This window comes from Pseudopodoces humilis, chromosome 16 (assembly GCF_049639895.1).
Source record: "Pseudopodoces humilis isolate 2021_Gansu_Grassland_sample_001 chromosome 16, ASM4963989v1, whole genome shotgun sequence".
Classification (NCBI taxonomy): Eukaryota; Metazoa; Chordata; class Aves; order Passeriformes; family Paridae; genus Pseudopodoces; species Pseudopodoces humilis.
In genome coordinates this window covers 2,128,510-2,155,387 of record NC_142215.1, presented here as the reverse complement: position 1 = coordinate 2,155,387, position 26,878 = coordinate 2,128,510, and the positions used below count along the sequence as shown (strand labels likewise).

At 43.2% G+C, this 26,878-nt stretch overlaps 1 protein-coding gene across 5 annotated transcripts in view; it reads right to left on the bottom strand.

The window, feature by feature from the left end:
• MEGF11 (multiple EGF like domains 11) overlaps nt 1–26,878 on the bottom strand; it is a 192,908-nt gene that overhangs the window by 20,948 nt on the left and 145,082 nt on the right. For 4 of the 5 annotated variants that reach the window (XM_014251212.2, XM_088063256.1, XM_088063257.1 and 1 more), the window contains exons 13-19: nt 17,492–17,638; nt 14,775–14,909; nt 11,326–11,454; nt 8,376–8,504; nt 7,553–7,681; nt 4,970–5,098; nt 4,591–4,824 (exon numbers count right to left, since the gene is read on the bottom strand). In XM_014251212.2, coding sequence (XP_014106687.2) covers nt 4,591–4,824; nt 4,970–5,098; nt 7,553–7,681; nt 8,376–8,504; nt 11,326–11,454; nt 14,775–14,909; nt 17,492–17,638 — 1,032 coding nt within the window. Of the gene's footprint in view, nt 1–3,143; nt 3,381–3,873; nt 4,003–4,590; nt 4,825–4,969; nt 5,099–7,552; nt 7,682–8,375; nt 8,505–11,325; nt 11,455–14,774; nt 14,910–17,491; nt 17,639–26,878 lie in introns of those variants that run through there. The other variant, XM_088063259.1, reaches the window with a different exon arrangement.

The window sequence follows — 26,878 nt, the reverse complement described above, 5'->3', positions numbered from 1 at the left end:
GCTGCTTGAGCCCACGACCACCTTTACTGGAGGCTGGCAGCACTGGGTGAGGAAGGACAAGGACCTGGCTGGCACTGGGGTCCCAGCCACCATCACCTTCCTCTCCCTGCCCTCTGCATTCACCTCACTCTGAACATGCACTTTGCTCTGCTGACATCTTGTGGAGATCTAGACTGAGCTTAATTTACTGCAGAATATCCTGTTTCCAAGAAGTGGGTTTATCTGCAGGGTGTCTCTTACATTAGGGCTGTGGCTCAGGGCTCGGGGAAGCTGCTCCTGCATGTGCAGCTCTGACTGAGCACTTTTCTGCTGAAACATGCAAAGGGATTTTCGAGGTCAGCTCTATTTTGTGTTAAGTGCAGAGCCTTTGAGTCCCAGCTGTTTTCCAGAGCCGCTGCTAACAAATTAGATCAGGATGAGATTCCAGAGCTGAAGTCTTTGCATTGAACATCTGTCAGCCAGGCTACCGGGGCTCTGCCACCTCCCCCAGCTACAACTCTGTGACATTTACAATCAAACCAACAGGAAACACATCACTCTTGGGGTCTGCCAGTGGGAACTGGGGCTGGAACCCACCCCTCATGTCAGTGTGTGCCCCCCACCAATACAGCTTTGAGCCTGCTCAGGGGTCTTGGCTCAAGGGCCCATCCTCCCTCCCCACAGCCCACGGTCCGAGTTAAACACAGACACTTGGATCTGTGGCTTTCTGCTCTGGAAGTGTTGGTGGAGTCCCCCTTGCCTTATGCACTGGCTGTGGGCAAGGACCAGCTGGAAGGAAGAGCCAGGAGCCTCTGGCTGTGTCACCAATGTCACCGGGAGCCACCTGAGACAACGCGAGTTCTCACCCAGCTCAGCTGCCTGGAGCTTGTTTTCTGCACCCAAAATGAGCTGAAATAAAACTCTGCCAGAGTGCTCTAGTGCTTAGCACAGTGTTGAATTAATGACCCTGAGCTTGTACACATCCCCCAAAATCCTTTTCTTCCCCCCCCTTGCACGCAGCACCCTGAACTCAGAATTACTCCTTCTACACAGTTCCCTTTGGTCGATACTTAAGTAGCCACCCAGGCTGATTTACCTTGATAGCACAGTCCATTTTGTACACATTTATTCATGAAGCTCTTGTAACTGCTGGCTGGAAATACATCAAATTCAAATCTAATGCTATCCCCGTTTAAAAAAACCCAAGGAAAAAAAAAAACCCAACCCACAAAAAAATCTCTCTCTTCCCAAAGATGATAATTTGATTCTGGTCTGAACAGTAAGGAAAGACTTAAATGCCTAAAGGAAAGGGAATTAGGCTGAGCTACTGCTCTGAGCCTGGGCTGTGGGGTGCCACAGAGAGCATCAGTTCCCATCCTGCAGGACAGGATTGTGGAAACTGGGCACCAGCCCAGCCAAGAAAAAGGGAATAAGTGAGCACTCTGCAGTAAATACAAACCCAGACTTCTCAACTGCTAAATGGAACTGCTTCCTTCTCTTTGTGTGGATCTTCTCTGCCCACACAGTGTCAGTGAGACGGCTGAAGGCTCCAAACAGGAGGGTTCACTCTGCCACCTCCCACCAGCCATCATCTGCAGATCATTTCTGGAAGTGTCTTGTCTAGGCTTCAGGATCCACGATGCTTTATTTGTGTCGAGCTTTGCTTAGCTCTTGGCTCTCAGCAGAGGATTCACCCATACCAGAAAGTTTGCTAAGACCTTGATAAGACCTCAAACATCACTTCAGCCCATAGCCAAGTCTTTGTGAAAGTCCCAGTAAGAAATCTCTGCTTCTCTCCAGCACTTCCACACACTTTTCCCTTCTGGCCCCATCTCCTTGAACTAAACAACCTGCACTTTAAAATCTTTTTTGGATGTAGTGCACTGCTGTCATGCTGGGGAGCACCATTTTGATTTTAGGCTTATTTGGGAAAGTTTGCTCTTAGATCTGTGTGTTGAGGATAAGCCCTCCCAGCAAGGGTGGTTTTCTTCTCTGGCTGCTGGGCAAAGTGTGTGTTTTGCTGCCACATCCTTGATCCAAAAATGCAAAAGAGTCCAAGGGCTGCCCAGGGGGTTCCCCTTCCTCATAATCTCTCTCACACACGCACAGATTATCAACCTCACAAGAGCTGAGGACGTAAAGACCAAAAACATTCTCCAGAAATAAATGTGCTGGAAGAAATTGCTGCCTCCAGGAGCTAAGGATCTGTATATGTGAGTCTATTCAGAAATAACACCACCATTGCCCAAATAAGAGTAAACAGGCAAAACAACAACTGGTCATTCAGGAGAGCCATAATGTTACAACCCACAGAGGACAGGATGCTGCAGCCATCCAGGTGGATTTCCTGCCAAAGTACATGGATTTACATGGGATTATATCCATTGGACAAGTACATCTACATGGTATTCTGCCCTTAATCCTCAAGCAAAGCTGCAGGTGAAGGTTGGAATCCCTGTTCCCTCTGTGCAACATTGCTGCTGTCCTTCAGCATCCTCTGTAACACATGTGTGCACACCTGCCCTCAGCCACACAGGTGTTGTCTTGCCAGTTCCTTTTCTGTGAGCTCATCTCACCTCTCCACTTTCTGCTGAGGAAGGTGCACATCAGCACCTTTTCCTGCCTCTGTGCTCGATGGAAGAGAAGCAGCATTGTCAGGGCCAAAGCTGGGGCAGCTACTCAAAGTCTCACTGGGGGAATGTACTGGAGGACAGTCAGGATTTGGCAGGGAGTTTTCAGAAGCTCTTGTCTAGAATCTGCAAATGCCCTTCTACAAAGGGCAAAACCCAAAACTTGAAACAATGCTGGTACCTGCAGGCAATTTTTAATGAGCTGAAGATGGTGCAGTGTGTTTCTATCTTCTTAATCTTCCTCTGCAAGCTCAGATGGCAGAGTTTTCCAAGGGGAAGGAGGAAGAAAACTGTCCTTGTGACCTCCAGAAAGAGATGCCCGACCTCACTCTGCTGCAGCTTCCTGAGTGATACAATTTGTAGTGCTACAAGGACTGCACAAAGTAAGAGGAAAGAAAAGGCCCAGTCTCTGCATCCCCATCACTGACTGAGATGAACAGGAAAGAACCATTATCCAATTTCTTTCTAGAGATGCCCATGAAACAAACCCCCCCTTCCTGTCTGAGTTTGTGAGGATCTGGCGTTCAGGTTCTTACAAACTTTATGCACAATTTTTACAAACTGACCTGACACAGAGGAGCAATGCCACAAGGGCCAGATCTAAACTCCCAGCCCAAGGACCAAAAGAGATTCCAGGTTCAGTGCAGATGAGGCATGTGATCCCTCAGCTTTTTAGGATGTATCCAGGAATTCAGCATCTTCAAAATACTTTTGTTCCTCATGGACTTAAGTATCATATGGCATCAGGAGCTCTGAGAAAGGTGGCTGCACCTGAGAGGAATGTGATGAACATCTGTTTCTTACCCAATTGGGCAGCTTAAGCAAGAGCAAACAAATTTAAAATTCAAAAATAAGAAGGAATGAAAGGAGATCCATGGTAATTTCTGCCCCAATCTGTAGCTTTCAGAAGCAGGAATCCTCTGCTGAGTGGTCTAGGTATGAATCAATGGTGTTCAGCAGAGAGCCCTTGATGTGGGACACACCCTGGCAGGAAAATGTCCCTGGCACGAGGAGTGAAGTCTCTGTGCCATGAAAAGTCCTGTGATTAAGTTCCAGGTGTTACTATCATTGGCTTAATGGGAGAGGCTCCTTCCAGGCACATCCTTGGCAGAGAAGTCTATAAAAAGCTTCCAGCTGTGCCACCCTGAGACAGCAGAGAAACCAAGGGCCCTTGTACATTTTGAGTAGAGAGCAGAAAGAAAAAGGCACTGCAGGCCCAGAGCTGCTGGGCCAACCTCTGCCTGCCCCAGGGGCTTGTACTTACTTGGACTTGGAGTTTCAGCCATTTAAAATGAAGAGAAGAAGTCAGAGGGTAGTAAACCCTGAGAAGATCCCCACTGAGAGAGTGGAGAAACCAGAGGGAAGTAAAGCCATTTCCTGCCTGGCATCGTACCTGGTATTGGCCAGAGAGGAATGAATAAGAATGACAGCGTTGAAAAGGAGATCACATCCTCCAAAATTTAGACAATCTGTCAAGAAAAGCTGTCCTCCACAGCAGTAGCAGAGGATAGAAAGAAGGAAGAATGCTTTGATTCTGAAGAGTCTTCCTCTTCCTCTCTCCTACTTTCCTCAGCTCTTGGGAAGACAATTCCCACCAGCTGTCTACGTGACAAGGACTGGTCTGCACACAGCAGAGAGTGACAACAAATAGACACCTCCTCAAACAAAAAAAGGCTTCCCAAAGTTTCACAAAGAAAAGCATCTCTGCACCACAACAGGAATACACATGACTCATTCCATGCAGCTTATTTCCTGCCTAGGTATAGCCCATCTCAACTTCCACACAGAAATCAGCTTAAATCAGCTTTATATTTGCTTTCCTGTCCCATTTATGTGTTTCAAGATCACGGTATTCTGAGGAAGAATGGAAGTGTCATTATTTTTGAGGCTCAATAACACATGTTACACATCACAGAAACTTGTATTTCCCCAACAGACAGGAATATGAGTCTGGATTTGATTAACATAAAAAGACCCTTACCAGAAAGTGAGTAATCTGTATTAGTCATCCTCATGGCTGGAGTATAAGATACACTTGGCATGTCATGGCCCTTCTCCTTCTGTTTCCGTCGATACCACACAAAGAGTGCCAGCAAGACCATAATAATTAGAAGGAGAATAATAATTCCAATGATTGCTCCCACTGAGTGCCTCTCTGATCCAAGAGCAGGGCTAATTTTAGTATAGGGGTTTAATTCTTCCATCATAAGAGCCGCTGTTAAAAGTAATTCATAACACATTGTAAATTGAATTGTGCATTTCATTTTTGAAACACTGTTTTTTTTTTAAGGCAAGTACATCATTGGAGAGGGGGAGAGAGAGAAGGAGAAAGGGATTTTATAGAGAGAATTCCACTGTACCTTGATCACATCGGATTCCTTTGAAGCCTGGACTGCAGTAGCAAGTGCCTGTGACGTGGTCACACGTTGCATTGTTCATGCACTCACACAGTTGTTTGCAACCATAACCAAATGTTCCTGGAGAGCACTCTGGGGAGCCAAAGAAAAACATTGGAAAGAGTTCTACTGTTTTTGGGAATGGGCACAACACTTGCCATGGGAAATTCAGTAGAGAAGTCTCTCAGCTTTTAGGATCTCTAGGACAACACCCTAATGTGAAATTATTATCAGTCTAAATCAGAAGCTAAATGTATTCTTTGTGCAGTTTGTTCCTTGTTGTTACTTTCTGGAAAATTCATGGAATGAAATCAATGATAGGTACAAAGGCTTTAGAAGACTTGATGCATATTATAAATGTTCAGAGTTTAACAGAACTTGAGCTCAGAAGCTGTAGACAAGAGCTCAGCATTCTTCACCAACCTACCTGTTTGTTTTTTTCATGGGGGGAGTTGCAAAGGAAAGTTTTAATGAATCTTTTTCTGAACCCACCAGCCTTTACCAAACAAACCCCACATGCTTTCCTACTCATCCCTACCGTTGCCAGGAGGTGAACAGAACATTGCAGGTGGAATTTCAGAACTGGGCATGTGAATGGGTTGATTTGCTCTGCTTTGGTGTCAGGATTCCTAATACTGAAGGAATTTCTATCCTGTCTTTGTGTTTCTATCAAAGACAAAATGATTTAATGTCCAGCTGAGTAATTTATTCATACAATTACCATGATGGGCTATTACAATAAATCTGTAGGCAGCTTACTGTACTTCTGGAAGCACTATTCAAGAATAAATTGAAAGAAACAATGTCTGTCACATCCCACTTATTTCTACGGAGAATCTGCATTACTGAGAACCTGCCCCCTTGCTATGATCCTGTGGAATATATTGTTCCAGATGTGACTCCTTGTGTGTCACTGCAAATGTTTTTCATTGCATGACAACACCTCCACAATATCAGTCTCAAAGTAGATTCTGGTAGCCAAAATTTAATACTAAGTAGAGAACCATATCCAGTATCTGTTTATTGATTTGCAGTGTGTATTAAAATTGTATCTGTTGGTACTCAAACAAAGGAAGAAATAAAATTATTACAATTAATGCTCATTCTTTTATTAGCCTGCAGCCTACTTAAAATGAATAAGGCCTAAATTTTGGGACTGCACCACAGAAATGATGCCTGCAATTAAGCATTTCATCTGCAATGCAGTGTGACTGCCCATTCAGCAGGATTTGGAGAAGGAAGGCGCCTTAATGAAGAGATTCTTATAGATTAAACAGTAGAAAAACAAGTAAATAAATACATTTGTAGTTTGGATAGAGAAGAAAGCCTCAGGCTTTATACAAGGGTCAAATCATAAAGCAGCTCCTTGTATAAAATGTGCTATTGTGCAGTTCTTTGTGGGATTCTTTAGTTTCCTATTTTGATTGTGGCTGCAGTAAAGGGTGTCCCCAAATTCCAGAAAGTTGGCCACTTACAGAGTTACAGTGGTGCCACATGCAATTCCCATGAACACACAAATATGGCCCTGAGATATTCACTTTACTGAATGCAAGTGTGTGCGAAAACATATTTATGAATTAAGTTCCATGCACAAATACTTCCATAAAGATCCACGTAGCAAGCTACAGCTAAAAAGCCTTCCCTTGCAAATCTGTCAGGAATGTTACTAAATTACCTTACTGCCAAAAAAAGTGAGGGAACCCTGTGGAATTAATGCCTTGGGAAGATGAGGTGGCTTTCACCTGTGTTTAGAATCCCAGTAAGTGTGTGAGAATTTCCTTGTGAATTACTGCACTGGACAAACAGGTAATAATCCACTTACAGCACATCCAGTTTTCAGGACCCTCATTCAGTGTTCTTTAGAGAAGCCATTTGGCACAGCCTGCTAAATATTCCAGTGGGACATGGACAACAATTCCAGTAAGACATTCCAGGTCCCTTGCAAGGGAATTGATGTTCATTGTGAAACTCTCACTGCTCAAGCTAAACACACCCCTTCCCAAAATGGCAAGCAACCTTGTTTCCCTTGATCTGCTTTCACTGTAAAGATGAATCTTTATTTGGTCCATATCTACATCATAATTTCTGTGGGGAAGCCCCATATCCCCAATATTCTTTGGAAGGCAGAGAGCAGAAAAGACTAATTCTTTTTAACCCTTCTGTCTCCAAGAATTGGGAAATGTGGGGCTGCTGCTCTCAGCAGCATTGACAAGGCCTGAGGCAGCTTTGGGGCTGGGTGTGCATTAATCAGGTACAAGCTCTTTGGGAAGGCCCCATCCAGTCAGCACTGAGTGCAGTGATTTGCCTTCTCTCACCTCACTTTAGCCTGGGAATGAAAGGCACAATTTTTAGGGATCCATTGAATTTCTTTATGCTTAGACTGCCCAGTTTCCCAGAGGTGCCCTCTCCTCCCTATGGATTATATAAGGTACCTGGGGTCATTGTCCTGCTGACATCAACACCTCATGTAAGAGCCTGTGTGTGCAGGAATTCTGAAACACACTCCCCTCTCTGGAGAAAGAGAGGACTGAGGTCACTGGTACTCACTCTGCTCACACTGTTTGCCTGTAAATCCTGTTCTGCACGTGCACTGCCCAGTGATGTGGTCACAGTCGGCTCCGTTCTGGCACTGGCAAACATTGGCACAGTTCTTTCCATAAAAAGCAGCTGGGCAACCTTTCAGCAATCAGAACAAGGAAAGAGTAAAAAAATAAGCTGAAAGCCAGACTCAGATGTGTTATCAGCACAAAGTATGTGGGCTTATAAATATATGGATTTTCAGCCTCTGTATATTTAATGACATTTATTTGATGGTCTAAATGCAGAGATACTGTGACAGCCAATTTTCTTGAAGTAATGTTTCTCATCTTTACAGAATTGCCTCTTAAGTGTTTCAGAAGAATGAAAACTTGACCCATCTATACAAACTAAATTTTCAAGAAGTGAAAGAAGATGCTAAACAGAAATGCTCTGGAAGACCAGGGATCAATCAATTACTTGCAAGTGAAAGAACCTTCTTAAAAGGCTCACCAGAATTGGATCTCCTCTTTCATACTGGTAATTTGGCACTAGGGTGAGAAATCTCTAACACTTTCCTAAATCAGACCACAAATACTGAGGCATTAACAAGCAGGGACACAGACTGTGCAAATTCTAACAATGAATCAATAATCTAAATGATTTCCCCCTCCTTTACCGAGTGCCAAAGGCATAAAAAACCTTGGAAAGCTTCAGGACTATTTTCTTCGGGGTGATGTGAGGTTATCAGGAGCAAGGAGCATGGGATTTTCCAGGGGAAAGTGCAATACTTGGAAGAGACACGAGGTAGCAGCACACACTTTGACAGATTCCCTGTCTCTGAAAGGCTTACGCTGAGTGCAGTAGAGCCCCGTCCAACCATGGGTACATCTACATTCTCCATCGTAGGGGCTGCACAGTGCTCCGTTGTGGCAGTTGCATGAATGAAAGCAATCAGGGCCCCAAAACCCAGTGGGACAAGCTATGAAAATAAAAAACATTTGTCAGCTGACAAAAAAGAAAGCAATGATACTGAGTTAGTGCTGTGGAGGAGCAACAATAAAGGGAGAACCTGTGAGACACCAGCAAGGGCAGAACCTTGCCCTGCTGAGCTTGGCAGTGTCTCCTGGACAGTGAGCAGTTCTTCCTGCACAGTGGCCGGTCCTTCCAAGCCACCAATTGCTCTCCAAACCCTGGTGCCACCCTGTAACCTCCCCCTGGCACTGGGATTTCTCCCAGCAGATCAATAGAGGGGATTCTGCCTGAGACCCCACCTGCAGAGCTGCCTCCAGCCTGGAGGAACAACAGCAGAAGGATTTGGAGCTGCTGGAGCAGGTCCAGAGGAAGCCATGGAGATGCTGCAAAGGCTGGAGCTCCTCTGCTCTGGAGCCAGGCTGGGAATGTTCACCTGGAGAAGGAAAGGCTCCAGGGAGAGCTCAGAGCCCCTTGCAGGGCTTAAAGAGGCTCCAGGAGAGCTGGGGAGAACTTGGGGCAAGGAATGGAGAGACAGGACACAGGGAACGATTTCCTGCTGCTAGAGGGCAGGGTTAGATGGGATATTGGGAAGAAATTCCTTCCCTGAGAGGGTGGGCAGGCCCTGGCACAGGGTGCTCAGAGAAGCTGTGGCTGTCCCTGGATCCCTGGCAGTGTCCAAGGCCAGGCTGGACAATGGGGCTTGGAGCAGCCTGGGACAGTGGGAGGTGTCCCTGCCCATGGCAGGGGTGGAAGAGGATGGGCTTCAAGGTCCCTTCCAACCCAAAGCATTCCAGGATTGTTCCATTCCATGATCCTCTGTGCAGGGCAGGGGGCAGGATCAGCTCTTTGCTGCAGTGAACCAGTGACCCTCGACACGACCCCGCTCTGGGCTGTGGCTGCTCTCCCTGCCTCAGTGGCATTATCTGTGAGGACAAGTTAGGCAGGGCTGCAGGATGTGGAGGTAATTTAATTTTCTTTTTGACATGCTGGAATTCTTGCATAATAAAGCCCAGCTATTCAGGTTTACTTTGCTATGCAATCAACCACTAAAATTACCACATTCATTTGAAGCATAGAGTGCTACTCCAATCATGTAAAAATGTAAAGAAAACTTCTTCCAGTATGAATTCCCATCCACAAATTCAGATTGCTTTTGTTGTTGGGGGCTAATATTAAATTAAAATCTCCGGGTCTGTTTTATATTTCAACAAGTACAATATTAATACATTAAAAAAAAAAGTTATTTTAAGCCTCCCTCCAAAAATGAATGCAGTAAGTTACAGTTATTAGTGCCAGACTAAAAGATCCAAAATTATGATAGCCCTTCAATATAACAACTATATTTTTGCTTTAAAAAGCACTTTTCATTGCTTCCTGCTAAAGACATGAATTAATAAGGCACGGTTCCCAGGAAACCTGAAAATACAGACACCAGGCCTATTTCCATGGATGCCAATGGCTCTGTGGATGATAAATGGAAGTTTCTGGCATTTGACAGACACCTCTAAAGCCAGATTGAATGGCCAAAAAAACCCTGCCATGACGTAAATCAAAGAAAAGGTCACTGGACTCACACAACGTAAAGCTGAGCAGGATTTGGCCTGAAGTGTTTGTGCTATAAGCAACCAGAAATACTTTTCCACTGCCTTTCTAAGGCAGAGCTGCAGGAGCTGTTAGTGAATCCAGAACTGGCTCTGGAGTCAGAGCTAAAATTATCTCCAAGTCCAGGTCATTCCAGGTTAAGGGAGAGCAAGGCCAGAAATAGCCCAGGATGGGAGGTCAGGTGCCCAGGGGAGCCTGCAGTGGGACAGGGTCACCCTGGGAGAGGTTCCCTTTGTGTGCAAGGAGTAACTGAGCAAAGAACCTCACCCTCCTCTGCTCATCCAGAGCACAGAGCGCCCACAGGCAGCTCCTGCCTCCTAAACCAGCCCTGCTGGCCTGGCCTGCCTCGCTCTGTAAGGAAAAGCATCTCTTTTCAAGGTTAACACACATTTCCCAATTAGATGGTTAAATGTAATGAGGAATATGTGCAGCTTTCTGTCTTTTTTTTTTCCTTTTCTTTTTTCCTGCTGTTTTTGACTGACAGCAATATTCTGCCTGTGGAAGACACACAATAAAAGCAAAATTACAGCTGTCTGTTTTTATCCGATTCCTGCTTTATCACTTGGAGTTTAATATATTTTACTCTGGAATGCTGTCTAATATGCTAGTTGTATCCTGAATATGAAGTAACATTTCTGAATGATCGGATATTGCCTCCCTCTGTGATCCAGCTTCAATTAAGGGATGCTCTCAGGAAATGACACTTTGGGATCAGCAAATGCCAATCTTCTACCTGGGCAATTTTCAGAAAGAAATCCTTCATCCCTACAAGGCCACATTGACTTTTACAATTAAATTACATTTAATAGAAATATTTCAGCTGCCTAATTTCTCAATTCTAGGGATTTGGTACATGAAAACATTTACTGGTTAATAATGTCTAAATGTAATAGCTGAAAGAAAATGATTTAAAAAAAAATAAATAAAAAGGAATCCAGCTAGAAATTAAAAAGGAGCATGGAGCTTTCTTTTCTGATAAGAGCTTGTGACCTCCCTTTCCTGGGATAAAAGCCAGTCACAGCTTCTGCAAACTCCAAATGCAGAAACTAATTCAATACAAAGCTAACTTAGATTAATTAAAAGAAATCAGCTTTAAAGAGAGTAAGGCATTGGCTGTAATACAACAGGGATTTCCCCAGAATCTGTCTCTAACTTTCAGAAAGCACCAAACAAACACAAAAATACGATATTTGAAGGCAGAGGTGGGAAAATGGCCCTTTACTTACTCTGGGAGCAGTCCATCCCTATCCAGCCCGGGAAGCACTGGCACGATCCATCAATGGGATTGCAGGTCCCGTTCTCGGTGCACTGGCAAACCTCGGCACAGCCCTTCCCAAACTTCCCACTGGGACACACTGAAAACACAAGGCACTTTATTGCAGGCTCTTCAAAAGGAATGTGAGGAAATCACAGGACTCGACACTTAGCAATTAGAGATAAAATTAATTACAACGTTTTTTTCTCTGATGAAACAAAATTCCTCTGGAAAGCAGGAAAAGGCAGAAAGTAATCGAGCCCATTTTGCTTGCATCCCAGGAGTAAAAACAATAGGAAAAAGTCATATCAAAATCCATTTTTCTGCTGGAAAATGAGGCCAACATAGTCAGAAGATTGCAATTATTGAAGGGCAGTATGGAAGGATGACAAGAGGAGAGAAAAAACAGAGAAGAGGGGTAATTAGGAGAGGAAGAGAACAAGAAAAATTGAGGAGAATTAAGTGAGTAGCAGCCACAAGTGAGTGGCTGGGACTGCTCTGGTTTCCAAGGATTTTATATATATATACACACACACACACATATATATATATAGATACACACATATATATTTATGTATGTTATATATCTGTTTGACTGAGAGCTATTTAACAGATGTGCTGCACCCCAACAAAATCAGCACCTCTCCCTGTGTGCCCACCTAAGTGAAGCTGGAAGAAAAGAAACTCTTAAATTTTTTTCCAGAGTCATCTTCTCACATCCTAAGCACAGTGACAGGAAACTAATAGACATGTAGATCTTCAACCTCCCACCAAATTATTGGAAATCTTTAACGTTAAAGTTGATGGAAAGCCCTGCTTAGTAATGAATGAAATGTTTCATTTCTGGGCTCTTATTGGCTGTGTTCCCTGACAAAAACAGATGTATTTTCAAAACAAGATAAAACATACAGTCCATCTTTGCAAAGAGAGTAACAAATGGAACTGGACTTGTATCCTGGTAAATAATAGCGATGTCAAAAAAGTGATTAAGGCACTTGCCTGAATTATGCAGCTGTTTTACCACTTCAGCCTCTCTCACTTTCTCAAAAGTAGTCTCTGCAGGTGACCTCAATCTATCCTGACTGTGAATCAGCCACAGATTGAAATCCTGAGCTGTGATTCATTGGCTTTTATATAATATGCCATCCTCTGCTCTTACTACAGCAGAGTATTGTTTTCTGCTTGTGTTTCTATAGGACTTATCTGTAGGAGTGGATAAAGTTGGGTTTGGCTTTCACACTGTGTGCTAAACAGAACAGTTCCTAAGTGAAAAGAGATAAAACTAAACACAATACACAGCAGCCACGATGGAGGGCATGCAGGGAGAGAGGGAGAAGGAAAGCAGAGCTCTGCTATCACAGACAGCAAAACCTGAACTGATCTGTCAGCCCAGGCTCTTGGACAAGCCACACCATTATTCCCTTCCAGCTCCTGTTTTATGTTTTTTTTTTCCCTACCAGGCACTGTTTTATGGCATCTTTGAGATGGAGGGTGGTGCTTTGGCAGCACCACCTCGCTGAAGGCTGGGGTTTGTATGTACAAAAACCATAATTCTCAAAGGACTTCCTTAGAAGAGGAGCTGGTTTGTTCTGCACCATGGAATACTGATGGATCAGGGCAAGATCTGTGATCCAAACAGAGCTGCTGGCAAAGGGATCAGGTCACACTTTGGTGCTTTTGTGCACACAGGCAGAGCTGGCAGAGGGGTTCCCTCCACAGGAGCTCCTCTTGTCTCTGGGAAATGGGATGATGCCCTCTGGAATGTCAGCACAGAGGAATGATGAAATGGTTGTTCTCCCTAATTTAAACAACCTGGTTGTGGACTGACAGAGTGACTCTTATGAATATGTGAGATCCAAATTCAAGCACTTTTTAAATGTCTCAATCATTTTTAGAGAGCTGTAAAACAAGGCCTAATGCTGCTTTCTTCAGCAGCAACGTGACTGTACAACACAGATTGGGATGTTAATTAGCTCAAAAAGCTCTGAAGTGGGACTCCCAAAGTCCCTGTGGGATGTCAGGTGTGTTCTAGCAGTGATAACAAGTTATTATCAACCCATCTTGCTCCATGATTGTGAAAGATATTCATAAAACAGCTGTTTAGCTGTTTGCAGCTCTGAATCCTTGGCACAACTAAGTCAACCTGTGCAGTTTTGGGGGTTACACAGCTCCTCACATGCACATACTGCTGGTGGAAGAAAGTTCCTGCTGCCAGTGGCACAAGGAGATAAAAATGCCAAAGTGAAATCTTCATTTCATGTTTTTCTAATGGAAAATTAATTAGCATTTTTCTTTCTACAAAATAAAGTTACATGTTAACTCATTATGACAAACTGCAACACAAATTGATTTTAATTAGGACATGAATATTTTAAGATTAATTTGCTGGATAGATCAACATTTCAAAGTAAAACCAGAAGTGCTGAACATCTGAGCAAAAAATAAAATAGTTTTCTTAAGAGGATAATTAGACCTGCTTATGCTTTGAAATCTGGCTAACGTTTCACATAAAATGGACAAATTCACTGAAATACGTTCATTTTAATAAATTAATTGGTGTAATGTTTAGTTGACTATACAGCACAGGAAAAAAAACCCAAAAAAACATGGTTATACTTAATCTATGTTTAATGATTTTGGGTAACTGCTCCCTGCAGTCCCAACTTACTGCAAAGCAGGTCATTGAAAGTGTCATTCAATTTTGGCAGGGATGGTGACTTCACAGGGGTAGTGGCCACTACAAATCACTTCTTTTAAATATCTGTGTAGAAACCTCCACTGCAGTATGCAGCAACTGAGAGTGCTGAGTGATTTTGTGGGTATTTTTAGGATGAAAATGAAACCTGGATTTAAATATGGAACTTTCAAAGGTACAGAAAGGTGATGGGTGTTTGGGGGAGCTGAAGTTCCTCTTCACCTGTGAAAATGAACCCACTTCTCTGCCTCACTGTAAATTTCCTGTCTCCTGCACTTGTGTCCATGGTTTTAGCTATTCCCAGCCAGGTCCTGCATGGTGTAAATGGGGTTTTGTGCACAACTGGGTGCTTGGGATTGTTCACCTGAGCTGGCCTTTACCTGAACCGGTACCTCCCCATCCTGCTGCAAAGATCACATGAAGGTGCTGTCAACATTCAGGTGAGGAGCAAGAAGAATGAAGCCATTGGATGCTGATGTATTTACAGCAGGTGTCCCATTCCACAGTCATTTCAATCCAGTGTAGCAGACCTGGTTTATTTATGAAACCAGAAGCACATCGTATTTACAAGAGGGTGAATGAGTACCTGCTAGCCTTTTCCCTCTGAAATAAAGATTTGCTTGGGATCTAAACTGCTGAAACAAGGGAAAAAAGCAGGAACCATGGGATGGGACTCACTGCAGAGGCACAGACACTCAGGAAGGGAGGTGGCACTGGGGTGGTACCTTGGTTGCAGAGAGGGCCGGAGAAGCCTGGCAGGCAGTCGCAGTGTCCGGACACGTGGTGACAGGGACCGCTGCTGTGCACGCACTGGGGACACGGCTGGCTGCAGTGGTGGCCATAAAACCCAGGGGGGCAAACTGAAAACAGAACAAACCAAGCAGTCACAGGTTTTCCAACGTTTTCTCATCACTGAGAGCTCAATAATTCTCTGTCTGTCTTAATCCCAAACCAATATTTCTTAATTTATCAACCACAATTTTGCAGACAGCTGAAATGATGAGGCCAGTTGGATTGTTCCATGTCTAATAAAGTGCAGGCTCTGGATAAAACTGATCCTGTGTTCAAACATTCCCACCTTTCTTCCTCATGGAAGTGCTTGGCTATTTAATACCACAGCAGAGTTCTCAGCAGCCTCTCTCTCTCAGGACACTCATTTGAGTCTCTCTAACCTGAAATCTTTCATAAAACAGGAGTTTAAGATGTTCCAGACCTCACAGCCTACTGCAGATATGGTTGATAACACATTCCAAAGACTTTAGGGTAGATAGGAAAAGAAACACTGGCACATGGGTACAGACAACAGAAACTCAGAAGGAAATGGAAATTGAGTCAAGAAATCAGAGAAGGTATATTAGGAATCAATATTTTATGTCAAAACAACTATGCCAAAAGCTGTGTGGTGCCTGTGCTAAGCTGGGGCAGTCATTTACACATTTCATGGCAGGAGCAACAGCCATCAAGTGATGAACAGAATCTATTAATGAGAATTATATATCACCGTAGAAAATCACCTGGCTTGCATCAGTAATCACACCAGATAGCTGAGTAAACTTGCCATGACTTATGTACTTGTTTTGCCTAAAACCTGGATTGAAATTATTACAGAGTTTGTACATCAGGTTTAGAGTCAGGATTACAGCTCAGTAGCTCTTTTAAAAGCAGATTTTTGCTTCGTAGAGTATGTAGAGTGAAAAAACATCCACTGTCTAAACATTCACTGCAATAGGTAACACAAAGAAATGTTAAATTGAAGTAAGTGACAGTAAAAATAACTTTATATGTTTTTATTTTTACTCCTGTGATTCTCTCTTCTATAGTTCTGGCTCAGTGGTTACTAAATCATGTCTGTTCTATTTTTCCAGCAAATGAGAATTTTCTCTTGGACTGTATGTTCTCAGAGGATGTCAGGCTCTTACCCCACTGCACATTTCCAGCTGGAGCTTAGCTGACAGGTTGGTTGATGATGCAGTAGCTATAAAACAACCTGGATCATTCCTGGAGACATTTCTGCAGTCTTAAGAGCACTAAAGCATCCCAGTGTCTCATGTAATCCTGATTACACAGACAGAACAAGTTGGCTGAGTATCACCTTCAGTATCATCTTCAGCTCTGCCTTGTACAGCCTAAATTCTGTTTCTAAATAAATTTCTAAGAGAAAAATGTGGATGATTTTGAGAACAAGCTTAGCAAGGTCTCCTGTTCACCAGGTATTCTTGAGCCTGAATCCCAGAAAAGAGGTGGAAGTAAGCTGGATTGCCAGGCCTCACAGAGGCAAGAGTGGGAGCATCCACATGATCCCTCTGTGATCACCCCAGTGGGGAGGAAAATTTCTCCCCATTAGATCCTCAGCAAACGTCCTCAGGGAGCAGCCTGATTCCCTGCCTTGCAAACTGGCCACAAGGTTTGCTCTTGTAGCCTGCATGCCAACAGCTGATAGAACTAAGCTGGGTTTTTTTCATCTCAGAAAGGTCAGAAACTATTAACTTCTGGAAGTTTTGCACTCTTCAGGTTTTCAAATTTGTAAAACATTTTCTTCCTCATCTCCCTGAAGCTCTGAGCACCACATTTCAGCCTTGGAGAGAGGTTTTACAGCTACACAGATATGCTGAAGCACCTGGAAATTGGGGTTTATAATGGAAATGCTTATAGACCATTAACTACAGCAGTGCTAGAGGTCATTGTTATAATGGCTTTAAATAAAAACTGTCAGCTGCAAATTATTTTTAGAGATGAGTGTGTTCTAATGTCAAGTGTAACTGGTGAAATCAAAGGGGATATATGAACTGGGCATGCAGAATGTCGAGGAGGAAGAAGAGGAAGAAGAGGAGGACGAAGAGGAAGAAGAAGAACAAAGAAGAAATGCTGACCAAGAAAGACAAATCCACTTCTTGTTTACATGGGAGGATGGTTGGTGTAGTTTGGATCAGTGAATTGGGGTCCCTATGGGGCAAATGCAGCTTCCCAGATAAAGCAGATGAGAAGATTTTTATCTGCTTGGTACATTTTAATATGTAGCAGCAGAGCATCAAACAGGAGTTATTTTGGGCAGCTGTGTTTCTTTTTCTGGTATATAAGAAAACATTGAGTTGTTATTTTGATGCCAACGCTCATCCACTTGTCATTATGTGAAGGGTGGTGGCTGACTCTGTTTAATAGATCTGACTTCACTGAAAACCTGTGTCCTGCCAGCTTTGGTTTGTAAAGGTGCTGCTCCTCCTTGCAGGTCACCTGTGACCTCCAGGTGCAGATCAGAAGAAGAAACACGAGGCACAGCTCTGTGCAGGAGAGCCTTGACTTCTTGATGAAGTTGCATTTTCGGGCTTTTTTACCCTTAGGAAGTCACGGGTTAAAGCAGCTCAGAAACTGTGGTTTTGTCTGTCTGGTGTCATAAAAGAGCATTTCTATCTGCCTTGCCTCTACCAGCTATGGAAAATCTTACTTCTCTGGCACAAGGGTCCTCTGTATCCCGGTGCACAGTCACAGGTTCCATCCTCAGGGGAGCAGGATCCCCCATTCTCACAGCTGCAGGAGATGGAGCAGTTGGGTCCCCAGCGGCCCTGGGTGCAGATGTTGTCACAGTGGATGCCTAAGGATAAATAAATATATAAGGATAGAAAAGATATAAGGTATAGAAGGGTAAATAAAGCCACACATTAGGCTTCCCACAACTTTTACTCCGCTCGGTGATCAAAGAAATGCTTGGCTGGACTGATGCCTCACAGTCCATCAGAGCCAGTGAGGGAGTCTGGGAAGGAAACAGCTCCTCTTTTATCTGCTTAATAAAGTGAAAATTAAGAAAATGCCAGAGAGGTGAATTCTGTGTTAGTGGGCGCCTGTTCAGTCCTCAGCACCATTAAAGAAACTCTGCATGTCATCCAAGAGATGAAGGTCAGGAATTGCTTTAAAGTCACAAAATAGCTCAAATAACTGTCTGGAAATAGACAGTTGATTGAAGCCTGATTACTTACCTGTTGTGAATTGGAAGACCATAAAAAGAAAAATCAGGATTTTGCACAACCATGTTCAATATTTGGATTATTGAACACAAGTAAATTCAGCTCTGTTTTGTGTTCTGTTTCCTCTCCGTGCTCTGGTGTTTTGTGCATATACCCCACATCCAGCCAGAGCTGCCCAGATGTGTGTGAATGAACTGAGTTGTGATCCAGCAAGTGGCCACAGGTGAGCACAGACCGAGCATTTGCATGTTAGACAGAGACTGAGACCTGCCAATCCAGCTCCCAGTGCTTCCAGGGTGCTGGTTTGATATTTACTATTATGAAGGGCAAAGCTTGGAAATACTGAAAGGAGCACACAGCCAGAAAACTTAACAGGAGGCTTCTGGCATAGTTTCAACTGGTTTTGTTTAAAGTGGTGACTTTTAAAAACAGCCTTGTGCCATGGCTTGTCACATCTAAGCGTGATTGAAGGAGCTGATACTGCACACTGAGAGGCTCTCACTCCACTGGGATAAGGCAGTACCAATACCTGCAGTTAGCAGGGTTATTTGTATGATCAAGGCTCCTTGGATGGGTTTGCAGGATCATGAACTAAGAGGGACATTGAGCAGTGCCAGCTGCAAGGAGTGGCACTGGCAGGAGCACTGATAACAGCAGCAAAAATGGATCAGAAACTGGCCTGGAAATGCTCCTAAGAACACAACCCCAGCACCAGCATGGCCCCGAGATCAGGGGTAACACACCCCAGCTGGGCTTCAACCCCACCCTGAAATGTTCTTCACCATCCCCAAACTGAGATGTTCTTCACCATCCCCAAACTGAGATGTTCTTACCATCCCCAGCCTAAGATGTTTTTACCATCCCCACCCTGAGATGTTTTACCATCCCCAACCTGAGATGTTCTTTATCACCCATGCACACGTCCTGCTGCACAATGGGATCAAAGCAGCCCAGGGGCTGGATTAGCACAGAAACACAATCCCAGTAATTTCCTCCCACTCTGATAACTTCATCTGGATGCTAGAGGTAATGCACTGCATTTGGGGAGCTGTGATCTGTATGGTCACCAAACTTTGAGGATTATTAAATCAGCTAAAAGTCATTATAAACACACTTACAGTGCAGTTTCAAGTTGGTTTTATAAATTTCTGAAGTTAACACAGTAAGAAATACTACAGAGCCAAAATTTCCCTTTTCTGAAGATTAATCACACAATTATAATGTCCCTTCCTAGAAAATCTTAACCAAGTCTGGCAAAAGTACAGTTTGAAATGTGATTTCTAGTAATGCATGATCTTAGCTTATTTATAAAGAGGCATGGACTATTCTGTACAGCTTAATAAAAACCACATTAAAATACAGTAAAAACTTAACTCAAGCTCAATTCCTTCATATCAAGTAAATAAATCTGAAAAAAGGGACTGTGAAAAGAGACAAGGAACATTTGTATTAATAAAATCAAGAAAAACAATTATTTTAAAGAGTCTTCCCTGCTCCCTGTGAAATTAAATATATCCTTGGATTACTTAAACAAGTGCTTTGCATGTGCATTTATGTATTGTATCCACAGTTCTCTGTAATTAAAAAGTCAGACAATAAATTGGAAATAAATAAATGTGTTTTGTATTTATAAATACATATATATGATCATTTATAGCCTTGGGTCTCAGCGTGAGCTTCCTGAAGTGAAATTCAGACACAAACACAGAGAAAGGTGCGTTTTTCCTCCTGATTGCAGCATTAAAATTACAAATCTGTCATTGTGGACGGGCTATTTATAAACAGGGACAATTAAACTGCATTATTTTGTCTTTTTTGACAAAGTTTGGGGAAGAATGACGCTGACTCTTTTCTTGTGGAATTAGAATGCCAGGGCTGTTCCTTGCAGCAGCAAAGTCCTTCCTTTGGTAATGAGTAATGAAGGATGTCTTCCCTCTCCTAACGAAGGCAATGAGTCACTGTGGAGCTGATTGTTGTAGCAAAATGGAAAAGGGGAAAAGGAAACTTTCCAGAAGCCACTGCCACTCGTTACAGCCCTTATTTATTTATACATTTCCAGAAGACAATCGAGATGGTGCCACAATCAGGTTTTATTGCTTTTTATTACTCTAAGTTAATTCTCATGGAAGACTTCATTTTTGAAGGCTCCTACACACATTGAATTGCAAATATAAATGAGAAGTTAAAATTGCATCTGGACATGCAAGTCTTATGGAATTGTGCTGGAAAAAGCACCTTAATTTTACAATTCCCTAACCTGACAGCATGTAAAGGGGGAGTCCATCCCTCCCAGCTACTTTATAGTCAGAGTCAGTGAAGCAGCAAGATTCTGTAATGTAAAACTTTAATATTTATTTAGGAACTTGCTGATGAACATTTCTGATAAGTAATTAGTTTTCAATTTCCAGAACTACAAAAACTGCTGAAGTTGACACACCTCTGTATTACCTCGTGTTACAACCACAGATTCCTAATTTATGAACAAAGTCCTGGTTTCACATGAATTGTGTAGAAATTAGAAAGACAACTATCAGAAGTCCTTGAAGCTGCAGGAAGCAGTTCTATACATAAACTCTACTGCCTGGATACCAGGGAATTATCTGCCAGCCTGAGGCTGTGGTTCACAATTCCAGACACTGGTATAAAATTACACTTCCAAGACCTTTTTAAACAATGTTCTGGGGGATGAATTGTAAATGAAATCCCCATAACTTATATAAATTATATTAAACTGTAGTTATCCACTGGACATGGGCAAGAAATCTGCACTTTTGCTGTAAGGCAGAGCCCAGGTAAGAGCAGAGCCCACTGTGGCTTTAATTCAGTGAAACAGCAGCCAAAGTCTCCATGGCCCAGCAGGGATTTGGGATATTGGATTTCTGAAACACTGGCTATTCTCCAGTGGGATTCCCTTTGGGCTGCTCTGTACATGGCATTTAGCTGACAGTCCCAGGAGTGGCTTCACTCCCCTTTCCCCACACCAACCTCCTCTGCACACAGCGTGGGGAGGAAAAGCAGCCCTAAGGGCCTGAATTACTGTGGCAAACAAACTGGGCTGAACTGAGCCCAGCACAGCAGGCACAACTGCAATGTTCTGAGGGAGAGCCACACAGGAGAGCTGCTCCAAACTCCTGCCCCTCCAGGACAGTTTCCTACCCTCTGGCCAAGCAGCTGCTGTCTGGGACGTGGGGAGTAACCAGACTTCCCAAGGGTGAAGCCATTTGGTTGGGCAGGGATCTTCCAATGTGGAGCTGCAGATAATCCTGATAAAGGAAAGCAGCAGGGAGACAGGTAGAGGAGGAAGAGAATCCCAGAATTCCAGAGTGGTTTGGGTGGGGAAGGGATCTTAAAGATCATCCAGACCCATCCCCTGCTATGGGCAGGGACACCTTCCCCTATCCCAGGGTGCTGCAAGCCCCATCCAGCCTGGCCTTCGACACTCCCAGGGATCCAGGGACAGCCCCAGCTTCTCTGTGCCAGGGCCTTCCCACCCTCATAGGGAACAATTCCTTCCCAATATCCCCTCTAACCCTGCCCTCTGGCAGTGGGAAGCTGTTGATAGAAACCTGTGTCTGTCTTACATGGAACTTCAAGTTTGACCAGATGAAGTCAGCCCTTGTATTCAAATTTACAAATCAAGCTGTGATGGATTAATCCAACATCCATACAAGCATCAGGAAAAGAAGCAAGAAAAAGAAGAGGAAAAAAAAACCCCAGGCCATACACGTGGGATGTGAGGCATCTATTGAACAGCTCCTTCACAAGCTGCTTTCATTAATAATCTTCAGTGGCTGCAAGAAAGTTTGTCAAAGTAATGCAGATTTAGTGCTGCCCATAACTACATCACACTGAAGGACTTTGGAGGGTAAAATTCCTGAAAGCCAGACATAAGCAGAATTCCCTTTCTTCCCCCTCCAGCTTCTGCAATTGCACTTGTGCTTGGGGATTACGTCTCTGGTTCTTAATAAAGATGCCATTGTTTCTCTGCTGTGTCTCTGGATAGTTGGAAACTAATACTCCAAACACAATAGAAGAGCAAAAATGGATGGAATAAATGAGAAGCAGTGGTCTGTTTCTGACCACTGCTATCCCCCTGACAGCAGCCTCTGCAGCAGTGCCTGAACACTGCCCAGCATCTAATTATTTTTCAGGGATGTAGGAATTTGATAAATTATAGGATGTAGTTCCCTTCCCCCCACATACTTTAATTTTACATCTACCAGTGTATAACTGTAATTATTTCTCTGAATAAGATCTTCAGCTTTTTTTTTTTTTTCCCTCAATAGTCCCAATCTAAAGACAGATGCAACATCAATTAAGAATGACAGGAATGATTTCATCAGACATTTGAATCCAACACAAACATTGTGCTCTCCTCCACCTGTCTTTCAACATGACATGAAGTCATAATAATCTCTTATTTCTGGCATTTGAATAGCTTTGGAAAGAACTGCTTTTCATGCAAAAATAGGCACTGGATTTTTACAGGCAATGCCACAGAGGCCTGAGGTTTGGTGAGTCACGCTTGGCTTTGATGTGGAATGCTGGTGGCTCGTGTCCCTGGCAGGATGACTCCTCAGAGGTGGTTTGTACCTGCACCCTCCACTGATGCTGCAAGGCTGCCTGGGGTGGGTGGGTGGCTGTGGGCAGGCCCAGCAGGGAATTGAAGGTGCTGGCAATATCTCAAAAGGTACAGGTCTGGGAATGTCTCAGTGGATGTGACCTCTGCACTGGTGGGCACCTCGTGGGCACCTCCCTCTGCTCTCTGTCCCATGGCAGCACCCCCAGCCAGGACCAGGGCCAGAGCCCACCCAGGTCACCCCGAATCCTGCCTTGGCCTGTACATTTATTTCTGATAATCACACATCTATAATCACACATTCATGTTTTCTTTAACTTTATTCTCTTGTCTTTCCCTGATGCTCTTATTGCTGTTACCCTTCTGTTGTCCCTATAAATTCTATTTAAATTATATTTGAGATTTGATCCATGTGCTTTCCTAAGCAGAGATTCCTCTGCTGCTTCAGTCTCTAAAAGGTAAAAGACAATTCACTAAGAACACAAGAAAGAACCGTCCAAGCTGTGGATCAGCTGCTCAGAGGAGCTCTCACAGAGCAGGAACAAGAGTTCACAAAGAATTCTTGATGCTTTTCTATCACTTTTTGCATCTTTATTCCTATCTAAGGCAAACCCTGAAGTATTTGACTCAGAGCCAGTCAGAAGCACCACAGAACAATTCCTGACAACTCAGCATTTAAGAATGCTGAAGAATGAGAAAATCAGTGTGGGGAGGGCAGCAGATAGAAGGAAACATAAAGGGATCTCTCATAAAATTAAATGGAAACATTAAGAATTGATGGCTGCTCATCTAGTCTGCAAATAAGCTATTTTTGTTTTTATATAGTGAAACTACTCAGCAGAGAACAGCAGCCACACTCACATTATCTATGAACTTCTGAGGTGCTCTCAAATGCTTTTTTCTCTGTTTTTTTTTTTTCCAAATTGGTGAGTATCATTCACCAGTGGATTCAGAGGGCCAGCTCCTGAGTGTAACAACCCATCAGTCTAAATGAAAGCTCCATGATCTGGTCTTAAATAATGAAGAATATGTCCTTCCCTGAAGCCAGTGAAAAATTCTAAATTGTCCCTTCTCTCATCTGTGCAGGGCGATTTATGCACCCATTAATGTAAGTGTTTTTCTGCAAGTAATACACTTAGAGCCTAATGCACCTCTGTGGAGCTCTAATCCTACCCCTATTTTTAATTATCTAGAGAAATCTCCAGGTATGAATCACCCAACCTGGGGAATTTATGCAATAAAAGCTTTTGAAGCAAGAGACCTACCTCACAAGAAATTAAGTAAGTCAAAATGTTTGCTAAAATTAAGGATGATCTGGTTCCCTTTGCTGCAGGGTATTCTCCAGGGTGCACTCTTGCAGGGGAAGAGCTGGCCTGAGCAGGCAGGGCAGACCTGCAGAAAATGGGGCTAAAAGGAGTCAAGCCCTACACAGCCCTGCTTCATCTCCAGGGCTTTCCTATTTCTCAAACTCTGGGAACAGTTTCAGGCCAGGAGGGAACAGAAAGATGGGAAAGATACAAGCAGGGAAACAGCAGGAACTGGTAGTGGGGAAAACCTGGATTGTTTTCCTGCTGGAAATGTTCAAGCTCCTGAACTAAACCATGAATGAGGAACAGCTGAGCAAGAGCTGGGGCACAACCAAAGCCTTTTGTGGTCAATGATGTTGAAATTCCACCCTTTCTCCTTGGTGTGGGACAGGAAGGAAGATGTTTACAACATTTTTCATTGCAAACTCTTTAATGAATAACATAATGTATCATAGAATTGTGGAATGGTTTGGGTGGGGAAGAGACCTTAAAGATCATCCAGTTCTTACCTCCCACAATGGGCAGGGACACCTTCCCCTATCCCAGGCTGCTCCAAACCACAGTGTCCAACCTGGCCTTGGACACTTCCAGGGATCCAGGGGCAGCCACAGCTTCTCTGAGCACCCTGTGCTAGGGCCTCCCCTCCCTCCCAGGGAAGGAAGCACAAAGAATATTTCTACTTTTCTGATATCCAATCTCACTCTACTCCCTGGCAGTGTGAAGCCATTCCCCCCAAGCTGTCACTACCTGCCCTTGTAAATAGTCTCTCTCCATGATATAAATATATAAATGTATACACACACCTCATTTCAGCTTGCAGGCTGTTTGCTGAGTGCTCTTCCCTCTCCTCCTTTCACACCCAGCATGCCAACAGCCAGGATTTAGTCTACTGAAATGTGCACAAATAATTTTTCCCTACTTCTTGCTCACATTTATTTATAGGTGATTATTGTACACACAGCCAGGCTTATATATAGAATGTCTCCATATTAAAATGGAAAAGGGTTGGGTACCTCTAACGTCAAGTCTCGTGTTTTTAGAGCCCATTAAATTAGCATCACCCAGGATGCCATCCAAACTCTATCTTCTCTCAGAAATTTAAAAGCTGTCTTTTATTAAGCAAAATTAAATCCCAAAATAAAACAAAGATAAAAAAACTTGTGTATCTTCTGTGTTTATAAGATTATTACTGCAATGATTTGCATACATGCTGAAGTTTAGCAGTAGCCTTGCTGCAGCTGCTAATTATAGTCTGAGGGTCTGATCCAACTCCCACTGAAGGAGTGGCAAAAATCCAACTGATTTCACAAAAGGTGAAATATATACAAAATCTGGCACAGGACAAACACAACTAAACATCACTCAGATTAAAATCAGGAGCCCCCCAGATACCTGCCAAGGAAGACACAGGACATAATTAATGTCAGGACATCAATGAAATCTTTGATACAACTTCATAATTCATATTTTTGAAAATTAGCCCTATATCAGCAGGAACCATCCTTAAAGGTTCTTGTCAAAGAGAGAATTTTTAAGCACAGCCTGACATTAAAATCTTATCAACTCACTTGAAATTAAGTCAATGAAAAATTAAAGCTAATTTCTAATAAGCTTATCTTACATTCATAGACTAAAGGGCACTTGTCGAATCCAGAGAGTAAGCACACCTTTCATATGGAAAAGATTTTCATGCTGGAAAGGCAGAGGCCAAGAGAGAGGCTAAAATGCAGCATTTTAGACTGACTCTAGAAATTTCTAGTTTTCCTGTCTGTTTAAAGCTAATGTAAGGATACAGAATAATCACAGAAATAAATTCTTAATTTAAAAATCTAGGATAAGACTGCCAGAAGTGATAAATGCAAAATACGGTGTAGATAATGGGATTAGACATCTAGAAAATGCATGTTTAATAGAAACTTACTATTGCTCCATTCTGGTATTTTAGGCTCTGTCTTACAAACCAATGGTATGAAACAGTCTGATGGGAAAAAAGTCAACCCATGACATTGTGAATTCTAAAACATTCTGGATCTTTAGCTAAAAAGCTGCAGGTGCATGAAACAGGTCCTAGATTTTTTTCTGGTTTTAAATAGGCAAGGAAAACCAGCTCCCAGTTTTACCATCACGCAGGTAAGGTTGATCAACTAATGACAAGAGAATTATTTAGGCTTCAACCAAGTAAAGCTGAGGACAGGATTTGGCCCTAAAATTATACATTGGATACAGCTGCAATGGAAGAAAAATCATATTAGTACAAACAAATGCATTTTATGGAAAGGGTGGGTTTTTTCCTTTAAGGATTTTTCACTTCCTTGCAAAGAACTCAGAGAAAGTGAAGTTAAAAATACCTTAGAGCTCCCATCAAAGTGGTCACTGCTCCTTTAAAATTCAAAAAGGCTTTCCCTTGAGTAACAGGCTTATCAGTTTTCCTGAATTAATGTGTCCACAGGAGGCAAGAAACATGTTTCTGTGTTTGAGTGACAGTGCAGATGTCACTGCCAGCCTGCAAATGCTCCCAGCCCTGCAGCCTCGTCCCTTGGAGCTGCCTTGGTCTGTGCCCAGCAGCACCTCCTGACCCCATCCCTGCCTCAGATCCCACAGGTGGAAGCCCTGCAGCTCCAGCCTGCCACAGCCCCTGTGCTGGAGCTCTGGACATGGGGAGACACAATCGGGGTTTGTGTGAGAGTTCTTGAGGTTGTAAAGGACAGGGAAATGTGCATTTTGATTTCCTGGGTAACAGCAAAGGAAGAGGCAGGCTGCTCTTATGAGCCAGGAATGAAGCCTGAAGGTGTAAAGTACCAAAGTAATAAGATGTTTGTTCCTCAGCAGCATGCATCATTTGCATACCTGTGTTTGCCATCCTGATTAATTAAGGAAAATCTATATGGGCTTCTTTTATAATTAACTATGGGATGCACACTTTTATGTTTTCCATCTCATATCTACAGCACCAGGCTAACTTTCCCCACACATCTTTGGGATGT